This window comes from Cheilinus undulatus, linkage group 19 (assembly GCF_018320785.1).
Source record: "Cheilinus undulatus linkage group 19, ASM1832078v1, whole genome shotgun sequence".
NCBI lineage: Eukaryota > Metazoa > Chordata > Actinopteri > Labriformes > Labridae > Cheilinus > Cheilinus undulatus.
In genome coordinates, this window is record NC_054883.1 from 39,083,491 (window position 1) to 39,105,275 (window position 21,785).

The following is a 21,785-nucleotide window of genomic DNA, read 5'->3' on the forward strand; positions in this document are numbered from 1 at the left end:
GTTGCTCAATAATAAGCCAAATACGCGGGTAAAAGTGATGAGATTCGTCTTATTTATTTATTTGTGGACGGTCTCTTTAAGCATGTGTACGTGACTGAGACTGGTGGGAGGGTAAGAGGGTGACGTAAGCGGAAGTGTTGTAACCCCCTTAAGGACAGGACACCACTGAACGCGGTAGTAGCAGAAGCCACGGGGTGACAAAGCCGGGAAAAGGTGAGATGACTCGTATGGAAAGCCATTTTGATAGTTTATAGGTCTTTAGATAAAATAATAACTAAGCTTTTTCATCTTTAATTCAAGTTTACTTTCAGCTGAAGAGAACTACGACATTAAACTTAGAGCTAACTAGCTTAGGCACAAATGATGCTGCAAATGTCACCCGTCCTTCATGTGTGACATATGTGACCGACATACATTAATAATCACTGTTGCAACTATTATTGATGAAATATTCGGTATGTTTTCTCCTAGGTTTGCTGAAGTGTTCTCACCTTCAAAATCGATATTTTCTCTCCATGCAAAATCAAAATTATCATTTTAATAAGATACTTTTTAATATTGTGTGGAGGAAATTAGCCTTGTTCATATTTCAGGAAGTCGTTACACGTGTAGCCATTGCATTGTGCAGTCTTGTATACTCTAACCACGCCTCAACGGTTTCTTTCCAGTCTATCAGTCCTATGTTAATTTTACTTATTAAACAGCTAGTACCTCATCTCAGTAGGTTTTCACTCCTACCGTTTTATGACTAGGGTTAATTTGATAGTGAGCTGCAGAGCTATACTGATGTTGGATGTTAAGGGAAATGCTGATAAGGAAATTCTAAACCGTTTTATAAATGGATGATCTAAAATGAGGGATTTTTAAGTGATAGTTTTGGTCATAATTAAAGCAGTAATTCACAAATTAAATGTATTAACTGTTAAGGAAATTTCCAATATTCCTTATATTTCTACTGCTTCATAGATGTTCTGTCATGCTAATTCAAGGTCCCAGGTCACACTGTACAGTCAGGAGTGGAGACTCTAGGCGTCTCTCCTCTTCTCCTGGGTCGATAGTCTAAACTCACATTCTTGAGTTAGACAAAATGCTGTTTGTTCCTATAGTCAAGGATTGTTTCCTCACAGCCTGTGTGTCTGTGAACCTTAGACAGAGATGGTCTGGCTCCAGTATGTCAGAGTCTGTGGATCATATTTTGAGTTATGATCAAGACCAAGGTTTACCAAAAGGCATAAATAAGAGTGTGAATTACTTTGGGCTTCATTGGAAATCTGGCTTCCACCTCTCATTGTGTTGATGTCACTGTTTCTCCTCAGCCGAGACTAAGACTAAGTAAACAGCTCAACCTAAGTCATCTTGTTTCTCGTGTCTTTCTCTCACCTCAGTTTTGGAGTATATATGAAATATTTCTTTATCATTAACCTTGTAAATTCTGAAAATATGCAGAATTTTGATAGTTTTTAAAGTGATTTAAGCAGGTTGAAGATGCTTGTATTGGCCTTTAGGTAACTGAGATTGATTACAATTTACAGTCTTACTCCAGTATTTTATAAGAGAGCCAAATAACTGCTTCATTGTGAAAATACTGAAGATTAATTTTTACAGGAAAGGATGATTGATTTGCCACCTTCCTCTGTTTTATATCATTTCAATAGGTTTTGGGAAATTGGATTGGATTGGATTTTCATACATGAACATTTCATCAAATTAATCCATTACAGTTCTTATTAATCTTAGTATAAGTATTGCTGGTCTTAATTGCCTACTTGTGAATATTGATATAAAGAGGGTTGATTTGTGACCACCCTTAAAAGCATTTCTTACTATATCTGTCTTGATCTCTATATTCTTTGCTGTTTGTCAGAAAATGCAAATAAACTGAAGGCTTGAAAATTGTTCTGCAGGGTGATGATTCTGCAGTTTTATCAACAATCAGCTATGATGATTAAACTGTTGTTGTTTTGTTTTATTTCAGAAAAGACATTTATTTATTTTTGCCTGTTTGAGTGGCACAACCTTCCTCAGACTTCACATTTCAAGAGATGTTTCTTTCTTTCTCTAGTATTTAGTGACATTAATCCCGGTAAAATATTTTGATTCATTACGAGGAACCAGAAGTCGTTTATTTCGACGTCTCAGTTATGAGGAAATTGTTTATTTTACAGAAGATTTGGCGGGAGTTATTTCATTTCCTGCTTCTGAGGAAGAACACCAGACAAAAGGAGGAGGAAACGTGTCAGATGTCTCAATGCTCTCTGGGTTTGACATATTTATAGCTTAAACAAAGCTGAAAACAAAAGGTAGCACTGACATGATGTGGAAACAAAACCTGGGAGTCACATTTTCTAGGTCTTATTCATGGCCTGGTCTTCAAGTAAAGGTGAAACTGGTTCCTGGATGTAACTTGAGATGGTAGAAATTTTTGCATTGAGATAGGAATCACAATACTTTTAGCACAGACAGTATACAAAAATGTCTTAACATTTGTTCTTTATGGCAACACACCTTTTTCATGTAGCACATTTCAATCTCAGGAGTAACTTAAAGTACCATACATGGGACAAAAGAAGAATTAAACATCTGCTCCTCATTTAAATTAAAGTGAGAGCTGTTTGTGCACACTGAGATGTGCTGTGAAGAAGAGGAGGGCCAGCTTCATTTACTGCACATAACAAAATGAGCACAACACAGCATGCTGCTCAGTCATCAATTATTCTCAAGTATTTGGGAAGCACCAATTGTAAAAATCAAGGCTACTGCCAATACGGATGTTTAAAATGACAATTTAGCCAGTAGCCACTCCTATGCCAATGTTTGTTGTTTTGAATGAATACACCCACAAAGCCAATATTTACTCTCATATTTGACCAAGAAGATAAATAGAGCTTGCCCAACAGGTCACATTTTCTGCCCAATAATAAGCCTCTTCTCCAGATCAGCTTTTTTAGCGTGCTAAATGTATGCATTGCATTAATACGGCACAACAGGTGAACATCTGCTACTGACATTGGTTCATGCCAACATTATGAGCTAATGGCAGATGATCAAGCATAACATTTTTTCATGATCCTAGGCGGCTTAAATCCTAATAGAAATTTAAACTCAATTGATTGCCCAGGGCTCTTTTAAGTTGCCCACAAAAACAGGAAAAATTAACCAAAAGTACATAAACCAACCAGCCAGACTGTGCAGAAGACCGACATAGGTCCAGCATTTTTTTACTTAACCATGTTGTGATGTTGATCTGCACTAAAGTGAACCTGAAATAAATTTTCTGGGCATGTCAGAGACAACAAGCAAAGTCATGTTCCTTATTGAACTAAAAACACACCCACACAGACACCTTTTTACTGTTTACCGGCAAATAAAAAATTGTTTTTAATGCTGCCAATCCTGTTTCTGGTTCTGCCTCAGCAGATTAAAGCCTGTTTTGAGAGGCAACACACCCCACCCTGCTGACTTACAGTAATGATTAATGGTATTCTCAATAGCATCTCTGTATAAAGCATGAGTCACCACATGGCCTCTTAGTCCTCCTCTTTCCTTTCCCTTTCTATTTGCCTGAATCTTTTATCATTCACTTAATATTTCCAGTTGTATTTTAAACTCATGACCTCTTTTTCTTTGTCTTCTGCTCTGTTTTAGATTTAAACTGAGCAACAATGGAGCAAATCAGGTCTGCGTTTAACAGAGTGGTGAGTGATTGCTACCTTTCTTTACAACTTATTTAAAACACCTTGTATATTTTCTTTTTCCATTATTAGATTATTATGTTGCCAGTCTGCCAGAGAAGTTTTGGAATTTGTATTTCTCTCATAGTTTTTACTCTTTTCTTTCTACCTGTAGATAAACAGTGAGCATTACAGCAGGTTCACTCTTCAGCCGGCAGAAGATGGAGAAAGACACGTTGAGGTCAAACTGTCTGAAGACAGCACAGAAACTGATGATGGGCAGGCAGGAGGCTCTCCAAGCTTCAGGCCGGCGCCACCTCACCAAAGCAGACGCACCATTTGTTACTGGATCCTGGCCACGATTTTGATTTTTATCATTGGTAGGTCATTTTATTTCTTAATATGATTTACTGGATTGTTTGTTGTATATGTCCCTGAAAGATAGAAGACAGGGTCATTGTTTTTTATTTGTTGCATTTCACGTCATCGGCATCATGCTTCTTCTCATGCATTGCACAAATCAGGGCAATGATAAACTGCAACAGCAACTATGGATGTAAAATTTGATGCACAGAAAATTAGTGGAATATCCAATATGTGGAACTGGGTAGTCATTGCTTGCTTTATTAATCAGGGGTTTTTTTGTTGTTGTTGTTGTTGTTGTACAGGGTACATGTTTGGCTTCATCAGTCAAAAACCCAAGACACAGACGACAGGCTGTGACCTACAGCTGTCAGTGGAAAACCAAACCAGTAAGATCCCGGTCCAAGTCCCTCCAGTTGTTGTTCCTGTAGCTCCCAATTCTCAGATGGACTGGGCAGACGTTACCAAACTCTTCACTCAGAAACTTAGCAGCCAGGCCTTCGACAAAACTCTCAGGTATGCTGATTGTGTAAGGTATGTTCTGTTTAATCCTCCTTAACGTCAGACACCCAACAAGAAGGCAAACTTACTGCCTGTCCATTATGGAGTAAATCACATAAAGAAGCCTTCACTTTGCTCATACAGCATCTATCATATAAACACGCAGCTGTGCGTGTCTAAAGAGAGGCAAAAAGCGATAAAAATTAAAGTAATAACTTTATTTGACATCACTGAAAACAAATGGAGTATTTTACCATGCAGGCATAATCATAATAAGCCAAACAACATTAATATATACACTGCCTGGCCCAAAAAAAAAAAACGCCACCAAAAAAAGGTCACACACTCTAATATTTCATTGGACCGCCTTTAGCCTCTAACCGCCTTTACAGCACGCATTCGCTGTGGCGTTGTTTCGATAAGCTTCTGCAATGTCACAAGATTTATTTCCATCCAGTGTTGCATGAATTTTAATATTGTTGATGGGAGGGTCTGACCGCTGCGCAATGCCTTCTCCTGCACATCCCAAAGATTCTCAATGGGGTCTGGACTCTGTGGTGGCCAATCCATGTGTGAAAATGATGTCTCATGCTCCCTGAACCACTCTTTCACAATTTGAGCCTGATGAATCCTGGCATTGTCATCTTGGAATATGCCCATGCCATTAGGGAAGACGAAATCCCTTGTTTAAGAAATGAGAAGTTGCTCATTGCATCAGCTGGGGTTAAATAACTTGTTGCCAGCTGAAAGATAATCACCCATGCAGTAATTATCCAATAGGAGGCTTGCACCTATTTGCTTAGTTAAATCTAGGTGGCGAATTTTTTTTTTTGGCCAGGCAGTGTAGGAAGTCAAGGTTCACACAACCAAGCAAACTTAATTGGGACCAAACCAAGGTTAATATAGTTAACTAAAACTAACTAAATAACTAAAACTAAACTGTATAATTGTATGTATAAACTGAAGAGTGCACTTACAAAACTAAAATAAAATAAAAATGGAGACAAAATATCCTTAGTTTTAGTCTTTAACACAGTCATACTGACTGGCACCTACACACAAGCCTGGCGAGTGTAAAATTACCTGATCTGATTGGTTAAGACTTCACTCAGTGGCAGTTTTATGTCTGGAGTTGTATTCGAACATAATCTTATATTTAATAAAATAAAATGATAGGTGAAGAGTAGCCTGTGAATTTTTTGTGTATCATGTTCCCTCAGCCCTGACATCTGCAAAAAAAAACTAAAACTAAAACTAACGGAGCAACAGAAAAAACTAATGAAAACTAAACTGAAATTGAACACAGAAAATTTAAACGAAATAAGAATATAACTATTCTAACCTTGGACCAAACAGACTGAAGATATTAATGAAACAGGAAGAAATAAAAGCAATGAAAGCAGATGTAACATTGAAGAGAGTAAGCAATATGAAAACACTGTAGAACTATAAAAGTCATAAAATGTCTGCTAGTCTGCCTTAAAAACATGAAAGACTGGATGTGCTTTTTTGATTTTATTAAAAAGAAAACTGAACTAATTGTTTAAGGCCCTAGTGGTGCACCTCTCAGGGTCTTGGACCCCCTACTGCCTTATGTTAAACCCACAGTTTTAAATCTTGGTATAAAGGTTGACAATGACTTTAAATTGAATCAACAAATAAACTCTACTGTTAGATCCAGTGTTATCGTTGGAGGCTTTTAAAAAAATATATAGTTTTACTGACTTTGAGTGAGTGATTGATGCTTTTATTTTTTAACATTTGGACCACTGTAATGCACATTACTTTGGTGTTAATCAGGCCTCTATTGCATGTTTACAGATAGTCCAAAATGCTGCTACACGACAAGTACTCAAAAAAAATGAGCATATAACGACGATCCTGGCTTCCCTCCACTGTCTTCCTGTTCATTTTAGAATTTATTCAAAGATTTTATAGTTTGTTTTAAAATCTTTAAAACAGATCAGAACCTCAGTACCTCTGATGATCAGCTTCAACCCATCGTTCCAAAAACCAGATTAAAAACCTGAGGTGATTATGGCCTTTTCTGTGGTGGTTCCTAAATTGTGGAACAAACTACTGCTTCAAATCAAAACATCCTCCACCCTACCAACTTTGAAATCGCATCTTAAAACTCATTTAATTCTTGGCTTTTATTTTAGCATGAGAGATGTGTGATCTGTCCTTTTATGTCTTCAAGAAATTGATTTAACCTAGAAACTTAAACAAATAAAAGGATAATGAAGAATCAATAGATGAAAGATTTGCCATAAAATGAGCTGTATAAGATAAAAACCCTTTGAAATATTTTTTCATCTTAAAGTTGGTTAAAACCTGCATATTGGTGTGAACTCTATACCAGTATAAAATGCTGAGACATGGACTGGAAGTTCAGCTGCCACTTTACTGCATGCAAGAAGCTGTAAAAAAAACCATACTGGTGGGGGATTTGAGACATTTTTATCATTGTTTATCGCTCATTAGGTGGTTATTCTGCACATTAAGAAAAAGCAGGTTAATTGATAAGTATATAAATCGTGCACAGTGTTGGTTTCATTAAAAGAGTCTTAAATTACAGGCAACCAGTGGAGGTAGGCAGAGTGACTCGCAGACTATGAATAAAAACCTTTAAAAAATCCCCTCAGACAGAGAGCTGCTTCACTACGGTATTATGCAGGTAAAGATGCAGAATCTCAATGACATATAAAAACAGATTGTACCAAAAGAGCTACAGAGCTGTACGGAAACTGCAGTTTGTGGTTATAGGTGAATGCAATAGAAGTTGTCACACAGGAAGATTGGTAAACTTATTCTCTTCCCCTAGGCCCAGAAATCAACTGTAGTTTTCACTCTTCTTTATCTCTCTCACCAAGGCTCTTCTCCCACGATTGCTCAGTTTGTCCGGACAGCCAGCTCTAGAAAGAGTTCTGGTCGTCCCAAACTTCTTTCATTTAAGGATCATGGAGGCCACTGTGCTCCTAGGAACCTTAAGTGCAGCAGAAATTCTTCCGTAACCTTGGCCAGATCTGTGCCTTGCCACAATTCTGTCTCTGAGCTCTTTGGGCAGTTCCTTCAACCTCATGATTCTCATTTGCTCTGTGAGCTGTAAGGTCTTAAAGGCATGTGTGTGCCTTTCCTAATTGAATCCAATCAATTTAATTAAACATAGCTGGACTCCAATAAAGGTGTAGAACCATCTCAAGGATGATCAGAAGAAATGGACAGCACCTGAGTTTAATATACGAGTGTCACAGCAGAGGGTCTGAATACTTACGGTCATGTGATATTTCAGTTTTTAGTTTTTAATAAATTTGCAAAGCGTCTACAATTCTGTGTTTTTCTGTCAAAATGGGCTGCTGTGTGTGCATTAATGAAGGAAAAAAATCAACTTAAATGCTCTTAGCAAATGGCTGCAAATTAACAAAGAGTGAAATGTTAAGGGGGTCTGAATACTTTCCTTATCCACTGTAAAGTCCGACTTTTACAATAATAGCCAAAGACAATTAGAAGAATAAAATGTTGGATGCAACTTTTTTATGTTTAATGAGACTAAAATAACCCCAGGAAAAAAGCTGTCGGCAGAGACAATAAAAACTGGGACTTTGGGTAAAAATATTGCCAAATTAAATAATCCCTCTAAAATAAACCCGATGTTATTCAATATTTTCTACTAACCAGGCTAAGCTTCCTGTGAGAGAGTGGAATAATAAATCTACTGCATGGGAGGGATCAGAGACCATTTATATTTTTACTCTGCACACAAAGGATACAAAAGGCAGAGAAAGGTTACAGTGAGTGCGATTATGTAAGACTGATAATACCCAACAAGTGTCAGGACTGTAATGGAAGACACTGATCCAAAGAAACACCACAAGTAAAGCAGAGGTCTCTACATTTTACTGATAATACTACCCATAAAAACCCCTAAGGCATCTGCTGTTTACCATTTAGGAATATAATGGTACCTCACTACTCAATAGAATGACGGCTGTACTTTAAACAGCATAGGTAAGGACTGCTTGATTTTGACAAAAATCGTTTTCATGAGCATTTTGATTGATCGCAATTTTATGAATGAATAAGACTTGAAAATATTCTCTTTTTATAAAACTGTGACAATATATGCTTTATTGGCTCAAACAAAAAGATTTAGTTGTTGTCAAAGCAGTACTAAAATATAGATAGAATAATAATAACAAATTTACAATGATAATAATCAAATACTACATCCATTGCATGTTTGCATGAGTTGCAAACATATTCATATTCTAAACAGCTAATTATGATTGCATTTTTGTTAAAAAATACACAAACGTTCAGTACTGTGCAGAACCTTTTAGGCATGTTTGGGCCTAAAATTGAGGCTGAATTAAGGCATGGAATGGCAAGTAAGTAGCCTGAGGGCACCATGGATGTCCTTGCATATGACCAGGAGCGTGGGGAAATAATCTTTTTCTTTGTTTTTTTGGCACATTTTTCATGGGCGCAACCCACATACTCAGCTCTGCTGCTCATCCCACAAAAGCATGTTCCTTACAAATGTGGCACCATTTAAAAGGGTAATAAACAGGCTTTCCAATGGTATAGAAGCATTGTTAGAACAAAGAAATAATGTACCAAACACAAATTTCCTTACTTTTTGTTTTATGTTTATAAACAACAACTCAACATATAAACATATCCTGAGTTGTGACATTGAGGCAGCTATAATAACCAATAATCATTTCTTGCACAGAAACTATTCTTGCTTCATGGCGTAAATAATCCCCTGACAGCCATGTAACCACCGACGTATTTGTGGTTAGAGTTCATCAACAAGCTCACTTTCTCAGGTGAAGATCTTAAAAAAAGATGACTGACATTTCCCACCAACGCCTCAGACTTCTTTAGAAGAGCTCATAGGTCATCTGTCTGCTTTTTACTCAGAAGTGTTTGAACTTTGTAAGAGAGTTGTTCAGAAGAATAAAGTGAGTCAGTGTTGGCAAGAAAAATGAGATTTTGTTTCTCCACAGTGAATTTGACCAGCCAAAGCGTCCAGCAGGGAGTGACGAGGATACGAGCATGGCAAACCGCATATTAAGTGAGTTCAAGACACTTCAGATGGCTCCATGGATCGACATCCACTACATTCAGCTGCAGAAGCCTGACAGGTTGATAACTTTTAATCTTTACTTGGATGAGATTTATTTCTGAAAAATTAAATATGCTGCATTAGGAGGGTGTTGGCCTGCTAGAGGAGTGATTTGAATTGACAGGTGGAGGGGATATGCATTTTCTATAAATGCTAGTTTGATGTCCAATTCTGCCACCTTCTTACATAATTGGACTAAAAGCATTTTCACAAACTGTTCTGAGCATTTTTGCAGAGGCTTTTGGTTAAATGTTGTTTGTTTTTTGCCTTTTTTGTTCAAAAGTAAAACCAGTCAAACTTCATGGATATGTTATTTCTTTGTAACCATTGCTGAAGATAATCTTAAACTTTGTCTGTAACAGAAACATATTCATAAAGATTGTTTTCAAGAAAAGAGGCCCTTGAAATAAACCTCAACATAGGAAAATCATCAATTGAATCTTGTTGTTAACATCGTTTTCTCTTTAACTCAAAGCACTCGTCCAAACCGGGTCTTTTTTGGTCCTGATGTCTTCGAGCCAAAGGGCTATCTGGCATACAGCGCTCCTAAAAGGGTCCAGGTGAGTAACACTTTTAATAAAGTCAGTCTTGCAACTGTTCTTCTTCTTGTGAATTTTAACTATTAGTCTTTAACGGGGATTTTGTGCGTATGTGCTTGCAGGGGAAGCTGGTGTACGGCAACTACGGCCGTCAGAAGGATCTGGATTTCCTGAAGAAGAAGAGCATTGAGCTGGAAGGCAGCGTGCTGCTGCTGCGGGCGGGGAACATCACTTTTGCAGAGCAGGTACCATTTGCTATTTTGATGCCTTTAATTTGTCTTTTATTTTGTGTGTAGCTGGAACTTTCCCAAAACCTTGATTCTTGTTTTTTTGTGTCTTAGGTGAATATTGCTGCCGCAAACGGAGCTGCTGCTGTCCTAATCTACCCTGACATTCAGGATTTCAAGTATGTCGCGGACACTGAGCTCTACGGACATGTGAGTTTGCAAACATAACCGAGTCTTGTGATGTTTTTGACATGAGAGTTGTTCGGGTCATGATATTGGATTTGTGCTGATATTTCAGCCAATACCAGTACGAATATATGCACCAGTGTTAATTTTGGCAGCTATTTTTAATTTTTTTAATTTTTAAAATTAGGGACTATCAGTCATTTTTTCCTATCAGTTCAAAAACAAATCTCTCACCCAGTAAAATAACTGCATTTAAAACAGATAGCATAGTCTTTATTTGAAATGTCTTTGTACAGCCTGACATTAGTGTGTTGTTTTTTAGGTCCATATGGGCTCTGGAGACCCCTACACCCCTGGATTTCCTTCATTCAACCACACACAGTTCCCCCCGACTAAGTCATCTGGCCTCCCTGAAATCCCAGCTCAGACTATCACTGCAAACATGGCTTTATCTATGCTACAGTAAGAATACTTCAACATGCACAAATGCTCACAGTCACTTAGCAGAAAAATCACCCACACTCTGTCTCCTCTGCAGGAGAATCGGCGGTCCTGAAGCAGATGCAGGCAGTGGTTTTGAAGGTGGCTTGGAATCCGTCACGTACAGACTCGGAGGCACTGAGAATGTCACCGTAGAGGTGAACAACGTGCTCGTCAACACTGAGATCCACAACGTGTTTGGAGTCATCAAAGGATTCACTGATCCTGGTAGAAAATGACTTATCGTGTTTTCATTTGCAGTAATTATTTACTTCTTCATTATAGATCTAAATTTTGGCTTTTTGGGTGTCTATGTGATTCTTCAGATCGCTACGTTGTTCTGGGAGCTCAGAGAGACGCCTGGGGTCGAGGTTATGCCAGAGCTGCAGTTGGCAGTGCTGTTCTGTTAGAGCTGGCCAAGGCTTTTCAGGAGATGGTGGAGAAAGGTGAGGTATTTTATACATGGATATTTTATACAGGGTTTAAGTCTTTATTTCTTCTGTATGTAAAGTTTATATACTTGGCATATACTAAGGGAAAAAATGTGTTGATGGAGGAAAATGTTATCAGAAAACATACCAGTTGTTTCTGATTGACACAGTTTTTTTATTTTTTGGGGGGGGCGTTTTTGGGCTTTATTACGTTGGGATAGCTGACGAGAGGAATAGTGGGGAAAGACACACACCAAATAGCTCAGAGGCCAGGACTCTATCCCTCAACCAGTGCAGAAATGACATCACAATAAGCAAAATCCCCAATGAGCATACTGATAGTCTTTTAAAATTTACTGTAGCAATATGTGCTCTCCAATTTTGTTCTGAAAGAGTGATTTTATCCCTTACTTTTAGATTCATTTTCAGCTTTTATGCCTTCAGTATTTAGATAGGACAGTGGTGAGTCATATATTAAGGATAGGGATAGAAGGGAATGACTTATAGGTAATTTCCACCAAGTGCTCTGTATCAGTTTGGTGCAGAATGGCACGCATTTTTTGCGTTTCCATAGAGCAAAAGTTGGAAAGGGTCCCAAAAAACCGACCCGTAGCGTCCCACTTTTCGGCACCCTTCCGTAGGGGTGCCAATCTTACCTATCTGTTCCAAAAACTATAGGGGGTTGTACTGATGTCACGTTAGTGCATGACACAGCTGCTGGCCTTCGGGCTGCAAAACACAGAAGTCTCTGTGAGGAGCAGCAAAAACGGGAGAAAAACAGACTAATGTCTGCATTAATCAGGGATAATTGGACTCGACAGAGATCCAAACTGTTTCCTAGTCTGTGGATATTGGTATCTGGCCACAAATCAAGTTTCCTAATGTTTATCTCGACTTGATTTTAAGAACACAAAGCAGAGCCTGAAACTTTCAGCTGCAGCCTATTTTGAAACGAGATCAGCGCACCCAGGATTTCTGACGTAATCTAGTTTTATTTTAACACCAGCTGAACTTTTACTTTATTTTTAATGTGGCAAATTCTCACAGTACAACTTTGAACTTTCATATTTTCTCTTATAAACTGTTATAGACTAGATATATTCACATATCAACTTACTGTTACGACTCAAAACGTTTCTGTACATGTACCATCAGCTGATGATCTGTACTGACAAAGGTTAACATGATTAATATATAGTAATTTTTTTAAAAAGCACTTTCAGTTGAAATAAAGCTGTTTAATGCGTATTCCCTACTGATTTGTCACTCATCATCTCTATAACTGCGGCAGGACCAGCAGACTCGCACTGCATGTTACTTCACATGCATAGTTTTTACAGCCCGCCCACCAAGTGAGGGCACGGGTGTCTGTGGAAATGCAAACTATTTGGGGGTTTAGCGTCCCAAACCATAGCAAACCGTACTGAATCAAACTGGACCCCCGATGGAAACAAGGCATTACAGTAAAGGCGCTGGCAGTCAGATTTGAACCCAGGCCAGGACTTCAGAAACAACAGCCTCCAAACATGAGACACATGGACATAACCGCTAGGCTCCTTCAGTTTTGTATAAGTTCATTTTTTATTAAGAACATGAAATCTAATCGGTGTTGTCATTGTTAATTGCTAATTAAGGAATGAATAATTCAAGTAAAATGAAACTTTACTTGTTTTGCTTCAAAAAATAACACGTCCAGGCAACCATTCAACCAAAATTTCATCAAGCCTCTTTCAGTCTCTTTCCAAAATGATATTATACTGGTTAAATAAAAAAATATATATATAAAAATATAAATAATTTAGTTTTTGTTCTTGCTCCCATGTAGTTATCTGTTCTTCTCCTTTATAGCAGTGCCACAGATATCTTAATTCTTTTGCCCAATTTTCTCTCACCCTATTTCCCATAAAAGTTTCTTTTTACAGTGTTCTAGATATTTAAAAGACTTCCTTTAACTTTATTATGCCTGCAATAAATTATTTGCTGGTTCACTTTCCTCTAGATGTTTTAACTTCTCATCTGCAAAATCCTAAAGAAACGTTTCTGGTCTAGCTCGTATTTTACAGCTAATTGTTCAAATGAGTCTATTTGAAAGTAAAAGAGTATTTTTCAATTGTTTGCTGGCCTAGCAGTCATCTATTCTGTTGATCTTGTTCATGTCACAGACCATTTCCCTGCTTTTGAATCATGGGGTCTTTATTTGTCCGCTGTTTTAGGCTCTCGTTTTATACAATGTATAAAAATGTTTATGTATTTACACTTTTCTTGCCCACATGGTTCTTTTTACCAGATGGCTTCAGGCCCAGAAGGAGTCTTGTGTTTGCAAGCTGGAGTGCTGGAGAGTATGGAAGTGTTGGCGCCACTGAGTGGTTAGAGGTGAGAACTGCATATCTTTTTCCTGAACAACAACAAAAGCAATGAAAATGTTCCTAAACATCTCTATGCTGTCTTTTTAGGGTTACATGTCCTCAATTGACAAACGTGCCTTCACCTACATAAACCTGGACGGTGTTGTCATGGGTCAGTGTAGTTCACTTGACTGTCTCACTCTTCTCCTGGGTATTTTTTCATGTGATCACTTAACTGAATTTATCTCCTCCAAAGGTCGTGGGAGCTTTATAGCTTCATCAAGTCCACTTCTCTACAGCCTCCTGGAAAGCACCATGAAGCAGGTAAAAGCAGCATCCTTAAAATCTTTTCCAGTGCTGTAAGGATGAATAATTGTTTGAACTAAATCTCTCCTTATTTTGTAGGTGAAAAGTCCTATCGGTTCTGGCTCTCTGTATGATTTGGTTGGAAAATCTGCCTGGCAAGCTAATGTGTAAGTAGATAACCAGTTTGTGAAACCAAATATTCTCAAGAATTTCTCGCAAAATGTTTTCTGCTGTGATGATTTCTCATTCAGTTAGTTTGGACAGCTGTTATTAATGTCAGTTTTCTCAGAAAGACAAAATAACTCCCTGAACTGAGAAATGCAGCCCTCTTCCTGCTCATTGGAGCATAACTGCTATCGTGCTATTGTGTCCTGTGCAGGCTGAGGCCCATGTCCATGGACGACTCTGCTTATCCCTTCCTGGCTTCATCTGGAATTCCCTCCGTCTCTTTCCACTTCATTTCCCCAGATGTGAGTCTTAACATACTGACTGATGATACTGTGAATGTTTGTATGCTCCAACAACAAGTACAAATGATAAAATAAATTATTGCACAGCCTCCTTTTGTTAGTAGAGATAATCAGATAAAGACAGTAGGTTACACTGCTGCTTCCGGTCATGATTTAACTGTAAATCTTATCACATAAAAAATGTAGGGATGCATGATATTGGATTTTAACAATATGCCGATATTTAAAACTCATTTTGGCCGATACCTATATTTAATTACATTTTTTTTCCACTGTAAAAAACACCAATTCCATCCTGTACAGTCAATTTTTTTAGAAACAGACAAAACATTTTTACCACTTTTTGACCATTTTTGACCATTTTTACCCAGTTTTTGGAGTTTTATGCCTACTTTGCCCCTTTTCACCCATGTTTTGCCACTTCTTTGCCCCTTTTTGAGCACTTTTCCCACTTTAACTTATTTTTATTGCCAGTTTAACCCATTTTTGCCACTTTTCACCGCTTAGATTGTGGCTCTTGCAAAGGTATTTTTCAATAATTTGGCTCTTTGGTTGAGCAAGGTTGAGTAACACTGGCTTATACATTTAGATTGATTCTCCTTATTACTTAGCTAGTTTGCAGGATGGCTCCTTGAGATACTCCTGACAGATTGCTTTAAATAACAACAACAAAAAGACAGATTCTTAAATGCAAAAAATCGAGCTATAGTTGAGAGCTTAAATATGCTTTTAAATTTTTGAGACTCAAGATGAACAACAGAAATAAAACTTCAACTGAAGTAGTTCTCCTGATTCTGCTTTAAACAGCATGAACTAACTAAGAAACCAAGTTTAATGGGCATTTCACTGTAAACAGCTCTGGGACAACACAGCGACACCCACATCTCCAATGCTTGAGAAAGAGCACCTACATGCACCATGCACGGGAGACTTGGCACACAGAAGTCTGTCATTGCTTTAGCCATGTTTCGTGCACTGTCACGAAGCACAACATGCACGTTCTTTATCTCTATTTTCCATACCTGAAACATGTTATTGAAAGTGAGAACCAGAGCATTGCTGTGAGTGTAGGACAGACTTCTCCAGAGTGAAATCCTCATATCCACTGAGGCAGTGAGGCTCAACATGCTAACAGGATGAACACTTGATGTCCATGTATCTGTGGTGAAGCTAATAATTTTAGCTTTAACAAGGAGCTTCTCTACGTGACTGGAAAGGAAGTTTTGCAGTTCAGGTAAGGCTATAAGAGCCTGCTAGGTATAATGTAGCGGAGCTTTGAATGCATCATTAGCCCATGTAAGCCCATATATTCCACCACGCTGAAAGGCTGATTATTAAGAGCTATAAAATGAATGATTTTCCTGTTCAGCTCCTTACCTTTTGGATGGTTGCTGCTGTATTTTTTAAGCTTTCTTGAATGACTTAAATAGAGGCTGCTGACAAGATTTCCCTGGCACGAAGTTTTGTCATTCTTTATCTTAAGAAAGTCCTTGTAGTTATGAGGGTGACGGTTTTTAAGATGCAGAATTAAATTGGTGGTGTTAAAGGCGTGTTTTTGTGCGCCTCCTCGCATCACATGTACTTTACAAGCGATGCAAACAGCTACTTTGCTGTCTTCTTCCCATACCTCAAACTTCTCCCACACAGCCGACATGTTGAGTTTGTTGTTGGCACACATTCGGCATCATCGCATGCGCTTATCGATGAAGTCAGATTATCGGCCATACAGATCAGCGTAAATTTTATCATTGGCCGATACGGATATACTGCCGATAATATTGTGCATCCCTAAAAAAAAAATGTAGAACTCAGGTAATGGAGCAAGACGATGACCGAAACCATATTTTGGGCATTGCAGTTGTTATGGCATTTTGATAAGAAATCAGATAATGAATCTAGGTTTCTATGGCAAAAGAGCTGTTTTTTTCCTTTGTCTATTCAACATAGACCACATAAATTCTTCTAGTTTAAAACACATAAAGTTGTATACATGAAATCCTCCATTAGTGAGAAATGTCAATCAAAAGATGGAGAAAATACACAAGATTCCCAATTGCCTAATGCTGCAATATTAATGCATAGTTTTGTAGTTTCCCTAATACAGTTCAGTCTTGTGGCATCTTCTTCATTGTCATACATTGTGCTCTTCTCTTGTGTCTGTAGACGGAGAAATACATTTATTACGGCACCAACCTGGACAACCTAGATCACCTCAACTACCAGACCAGCTATCGCACTGGAGAGATCACAGCATTGGCGGCGGAGTTTGCCGGTCGTATGGCCCTCAGACTTGTCCACGACCATCTTCTCAGACTGAACCCGAGCCAGTACAGTAAAGTCGTCCTACAGGCCGTGATCAAAGTCTACAAACGCATCAACCAGCTCAAAATGGTTTGTCTCTGCCTTGTGCTTGCACCTTTTACCTAGCTCCTGTTTGATTGATCGTCTCTCCTTGTGCATTTTAGTACCATTTGATTGTAACATGAAGTTTGTTGATTTGCGTTCTTTTCCTCCTGCAGTCTGGCCAGCTTAAGGATGTGACTCCCACCTGGTTGAACCAAGCCCACGGCTCCTTCCAGCGAGCAGCTGCAGCCATCAGTAACACCATCGACAACACTGACCTGAGCGACCCGGAAGCCTGTCGAATCATCAACGACAGGATCATGACGGTATGACCTGTCCTGTGAAAGCACTGCTCTGTTTACAGAAGTATTGAAATGTTCATACTGGAACCCAAGGTGTCACATTTTAAACCATAACACCAGCGTTTGCTGCTGTTAGTGACAGCCTATGCAGTGCTTCTGTCTTAGACATTGCTAAAATGACTTATGGGTATCAAATGCTAGGAGCTTTCTAAGCTTTACTTGTACAAAATGTGCACTACACATTTCTTCAGGGCAGGGGTGTGAAACTCATATGTGTCAGGGGCCAGATGTGCTTCAGTGAGATGTACTAGGGGCCAGACTTTTTAGGCCAAGGGTGTCAAAGTCAATCACAGCGGGGACCAGATTCTGAATTTAGGTCTCACCTGAAGGCCTATCAGGGTCACCATTTAACCGTAAACTTTCAACCTCATTTTCACCAGTAATAACATGTTAAAAAAAAAAAAAACAACACTGATGATAAATCATTTTGAGATTAGAAAAAGTCAAACTGATAAGTTTATAGGCTCAAAATCTGAGATTTAAAAGTCAAACTTATTAATTCGAAAGGTTAAAAGACAAAATTTAAAGGCAAAATATTGTTTTTTAAAGGTAAACATATGATGGTAAGTCAAAGTCATAAGATTAAAAGGTAAATTTTGAGATCAAAAAGTCAAAGATAGAAGTTGAAAAGGTCAAAATATGGCTTAAAATTTGAAATTGTGAGTCTAAAATGTTAAAAAAGTCAAAATCAGAATTTTGAAATGCCAAATTGAAAACAAAATGAAAACATAGATTGATATCTTCTCATGCCTTCCGGACTCTTTATCTAATTATTTTTACTCTTTCCTTTTTTATATTTTTATGATTTAAGAAGGATATTTAAAATCATCAAAGTTAAATGTACATGAAAGAAGTCTGCAGACCTCATACCGGTGGGACAGTTACAATGGAAATATGGTATGATTTTGGGGGCCGGATGCAACCGTTTCACAGGCCCGATTTGGCCCCTAGGCCTTGAGTTTGACACCCCTGCTTCAGGGAATTTTTGGACAATAGTATTTATTTAGCACAAGAATTCAGTAACCAACAAACCCTTTTAGCTGACTCGGCCAGGGCAGGACAGACCTTATGGCAAAAAAGTCGTGTTGATGTACTTACAGTCTGCCAAATCTAAGAATAGAGAGGGTTTCATTGATTCTGAGAAAGAAATTGAATTCTCTTCCCTTTAAAATGGTAAAAGTGTGCATTTTTGTACTTGTACTAGATACCAGTCAACAACGATAAAGTAAATATAATAATAAGGCAAAATAATGATATTTTGAGTCAATTCTTAGCTTTATAGCAGTGATACTCTTTTTTGTCTGTATATTTCCATTGCTCTGAATTGCAATTTTTTGCCCTTTTTTCAATTTGTGCCACATTGAATCAATTTTTACTGCTTTAAGCCAACTCTTGCCACTTCTTTTTGCCACTCTTATCCCGTAATTGCCCTTTTTCACCAGATTTTACCTCTTTTATCCTGCTTTGATTTTTTTTGCCCTTTTTCCACTTTCTTGCCATTTTTGCCAATATAATTTGCTTTTTGCCATTAAATTTAAATTTCATAACATATATATTTTTTGCCACTCTTTGCTGCTTTTTGTCCGTTTTATCCCACTTTTTTTCTGCTTTTTTCCCATTTTAGTCACTTGAACTCATTTTTTGACCATTTTTTCCCTTTTTTTGCCATTTTGCCACCCTTTAATAATTTTTTGTCACTTCTCACCCATTTTTGACAATTTTCTGATTTGAAAAATGTGCATTTGAGAGCAGTTTATCATATTTATAATTGATCAAGTGTGTTGTCACATAATTTTGGCAAAAAGTTAGTACAGTTGCTATGTTTTGCCCATTTAAGCTGCAACATGCCATTCAATGCCAATTTTTCTTCTTGTTTGCCGCTCTTTGCTGCTTTTTGCACATTTTTACCACTTTTTTCTGCTTTTTCACCCATTTTTTTGCCACTTTTTGACCATTTTTTTCAACCTGTAACTCGTTTTTGGTCACTTTTCACCCATTATTGCCACTTTTCTCCCAGATTTTGCTATTTTATGGATACTTTTTACCAATTTCTTCCCAGTTTTTTGACCATTTTGACCACCTTTAATGTATTTTTAGTGTCACTTTGACCAATCTTTGCACTTTTCACCACTTAGATTGAGGCTCTTACAAAGGTATTTTTCAATAGTTTGAATCTTTGGTTGAGCAGGGTTGTGTAACACTGCTTTATAGTATGATTAACCCCCCCACACACACACACAGTTCTGTAAATTGTTCTTTTTTATTTACTCCTTCCAGGTTGAGCACTCCCTCCTCTCTCCATACGTCTCTCCCACTAAATCCCCCTTCCGTCACATCCTGCTGGGTCAGGGCTCCCACACTATTGCCTCCATCGCAGACATCACAGACATGCAGCAGCTCCACACTGAGCTGGCTCTGGCTACCTGGACCCTGCAGGGATGTGCCGACGCCATGATGGGAAACATCTGGGACATCGATAACGAAATCTAAAGGAAAGGGATGGGATTTAGATGACAGGGTGTCTTTGTTTGGAGGTGAGGCATAGAGAATGAGCTCCAATATTAGCACTTAAGCACAAGCTGTCAACCAGAGGTTCAAACGGCACCTTTTGAAAACAAGCTTATAATTACATATTTTTGGCTTCAATCCCTCGAAAGATTTAGGAGGAGGTTTAAATTGAGCCAAATCAATACTTGAAGAAATCGACAGCTGCTGACAAAGAATCTTTTAGCCTCTGCTTTTGACCTCTTGCCACCAAATCACTGAGAAACCTTATTTATACTTAACGTTTTTATCAGTGGCAGTGTCCACTATAAGAACTATTGTTTTGTCTTTTTATACGACGTTATCGGAAGCAGTGCCTTCCATAATTATGACGGTTATACTGTCTCATCCTACAGCAGCATCTGCTACAGAAATGACTCCTCAACTGTTGCTGACAAAATAGAGCCCTTAGAGAAGTTACGTATTTATTTGTCACAGCCTTCATTTCTTCCTTCATAAGCAGATTGATACAGATCGAAATGAGGATTAATTCTCTCTAAAATATCAATGAAGAGTTACTAGGACAGGCAATTCATGCAATTTTATTTAAATGGAAGACTTTAGCCTCCACAGGTGATGAAAAGGATGGATTGTAAAAAAAAGAGATGCTATTGATTAGTCTCCAATAGAGCCCTCTGACTTGAAGACTCTGCCCCTAAATTCACCAGGATTCAGGAAGCTGGTATACGACAACTTCTAAGCTGCTAAAGGTTAGATCAACTGCTAATTTATCCACGTGTCCAGTTCTAACTTCTACTGAAAAGGTGGAAAAATGAGATGTTCTCATTCTCTGTGACCGGATATATGTTTAGTTTTCAGTTAGGGCTGAACGATTTGGGAAAATAATCTAATTGCAGTTTTTTAAAGTTCCTTATATACCAACAAACACAAGCAGTAAATCATTCTATATTATAAGCAGAGCAATATTAGATAAAACTAGAGCTGATCAGTGTTAAAACTATGTAATTGTGATGATTTTGACTCGTATTGCAAATTGGGAAGGAATTGATGTATTGAAGGAGTTATAATTTTTACGTCTTCCTCTTATTTAGTCAGAAAATCGTACAAAAAAGTGCAAAAAACTGCCTGTGGATAATTGCATGATATGTAGTGAACGACATCTCTGCTGCTGCTGCAAAAAAAAATGGAAACTGGTGTTTTGGAACAAATTTTAGGTTAAAGAAATATTGCACCTTCGCCATTTGAAAATTGCAGCAGGCCATATTGCAATTTAATCTAATTTTTAATTATTTTCCCAGCCCTGTTTTCAATTTATTGTCTGTCCTATAGCCTGTACTAATAAGCAAAGTCAGTATAAACAGGATCGTTTCCACATGTTTCTAAAATAAACATCAAAACATAATTTCCTCGTGGAAAGTTTGCCCATGTTCACAACTTTACAGCCACACAGCTTTAATAATTTTACATTAGAGGATGATATAAGCAAACAACAGTGATTATTAATACAAATTGTTTTCATGGTTGTCCTTCTACCCTCTCTTGTGAAGCGTTTTAAGCTCTTGAATCAGTATTATTTACCCGTCAGTGGGTGATGCTGTTATAAAGATTGATGTCTTACCTTGAACATTGACTTGTGGAAAATAAACCACCTTTTTAGTCATAAATTTCCTGAATTTCACCTGTAGTTACCTCACTAACCCCAGATCCTCTTTGTGATGCAGGCCTCTGCTTCTGTAAAATTAACATTTTGCCATCTTCCTGAATTCTGTGAATGCAACATCCCTTTTAAAATCTGTGGCATGTAAAACTCAAGTCTGAGCTGAGATGTCAGCGTTAAACACGATCCTCAAGCATTAGTCTGTCCGCCGTCCCAATGGTTATTTAAGAAGCACTTAAAGGAAGAAATGAAGGGCCTGAACATGTTT

General features: G+C 37.9%; 1 protein-coding gene across 1 annotated transcript; it reads left to right on the forward strand.

The window, feature by feature from the left end:
- The first annotated feature begins 125 nt into the window (after positions 1-125).
- Positions 126-21,557, forward strand: tfr1b (transferrin receptor 1b). Its single transcript, XM_041814134.1, has 19 exons — positions 126-213; positions 3,646-3,695; positions 3,847-4,051; positions 4,340-4,550; positions 9,548-9,685; positions 10,142-10,226; positions 10,328-10,450; positions 10,547-10,642; positions 10,941-11,080; positions 11,157-11,326; positions 11,425-11,544; positions 13,817-13,902; positions 13,983-14,046; positions 14,131-14,198; positions 14,280-14,347; positions 14,560-14,650; positions 16,814-17,041; positions 17,170-17,319; positions 19,633-21,557. Exons 2-19 carry the CDS (start codon positions 3,663-3,665, stop codon positions 19,843-19,845), a joined length of 2,289 nt encoding a protein of 762 aa, XP_041670068.1. The 5' UTR covers positions 126-213; positions 3,646-3,662; the 3' UTR covers positions 19,846-21,557.
- The last annotated feature ends 228 nt before the right edge of the window (positions 21,558-21,785 follow it).

What these genes read in the sequence shown, in the direction of transcription:
- tfr1b (XM_041814134.1), top strand. Translation starts at nt 3,663, where the DNA reads ATGGAGCAAATCAGGTCTGCGTTTAACAGAGTG. An exon ending in CAGCTGCAGAAGCCTGACAG is followed by an intron (nt 9,686 to 10,141) that starts GTTGATAACTTT and finishes TTTAACTCAAAG; the next exon opens with CACTCGTCCAAACCGGGTCT. An exon ending in CAAAGGATTCACTGATCCTG is followed by an intron (nt 11,327 to 11,424) that starts GTAGAAAATGAC and finishes GTGATTCTTCAG; the next exon opens with ATCGCTACGTTGTTCTGGGA.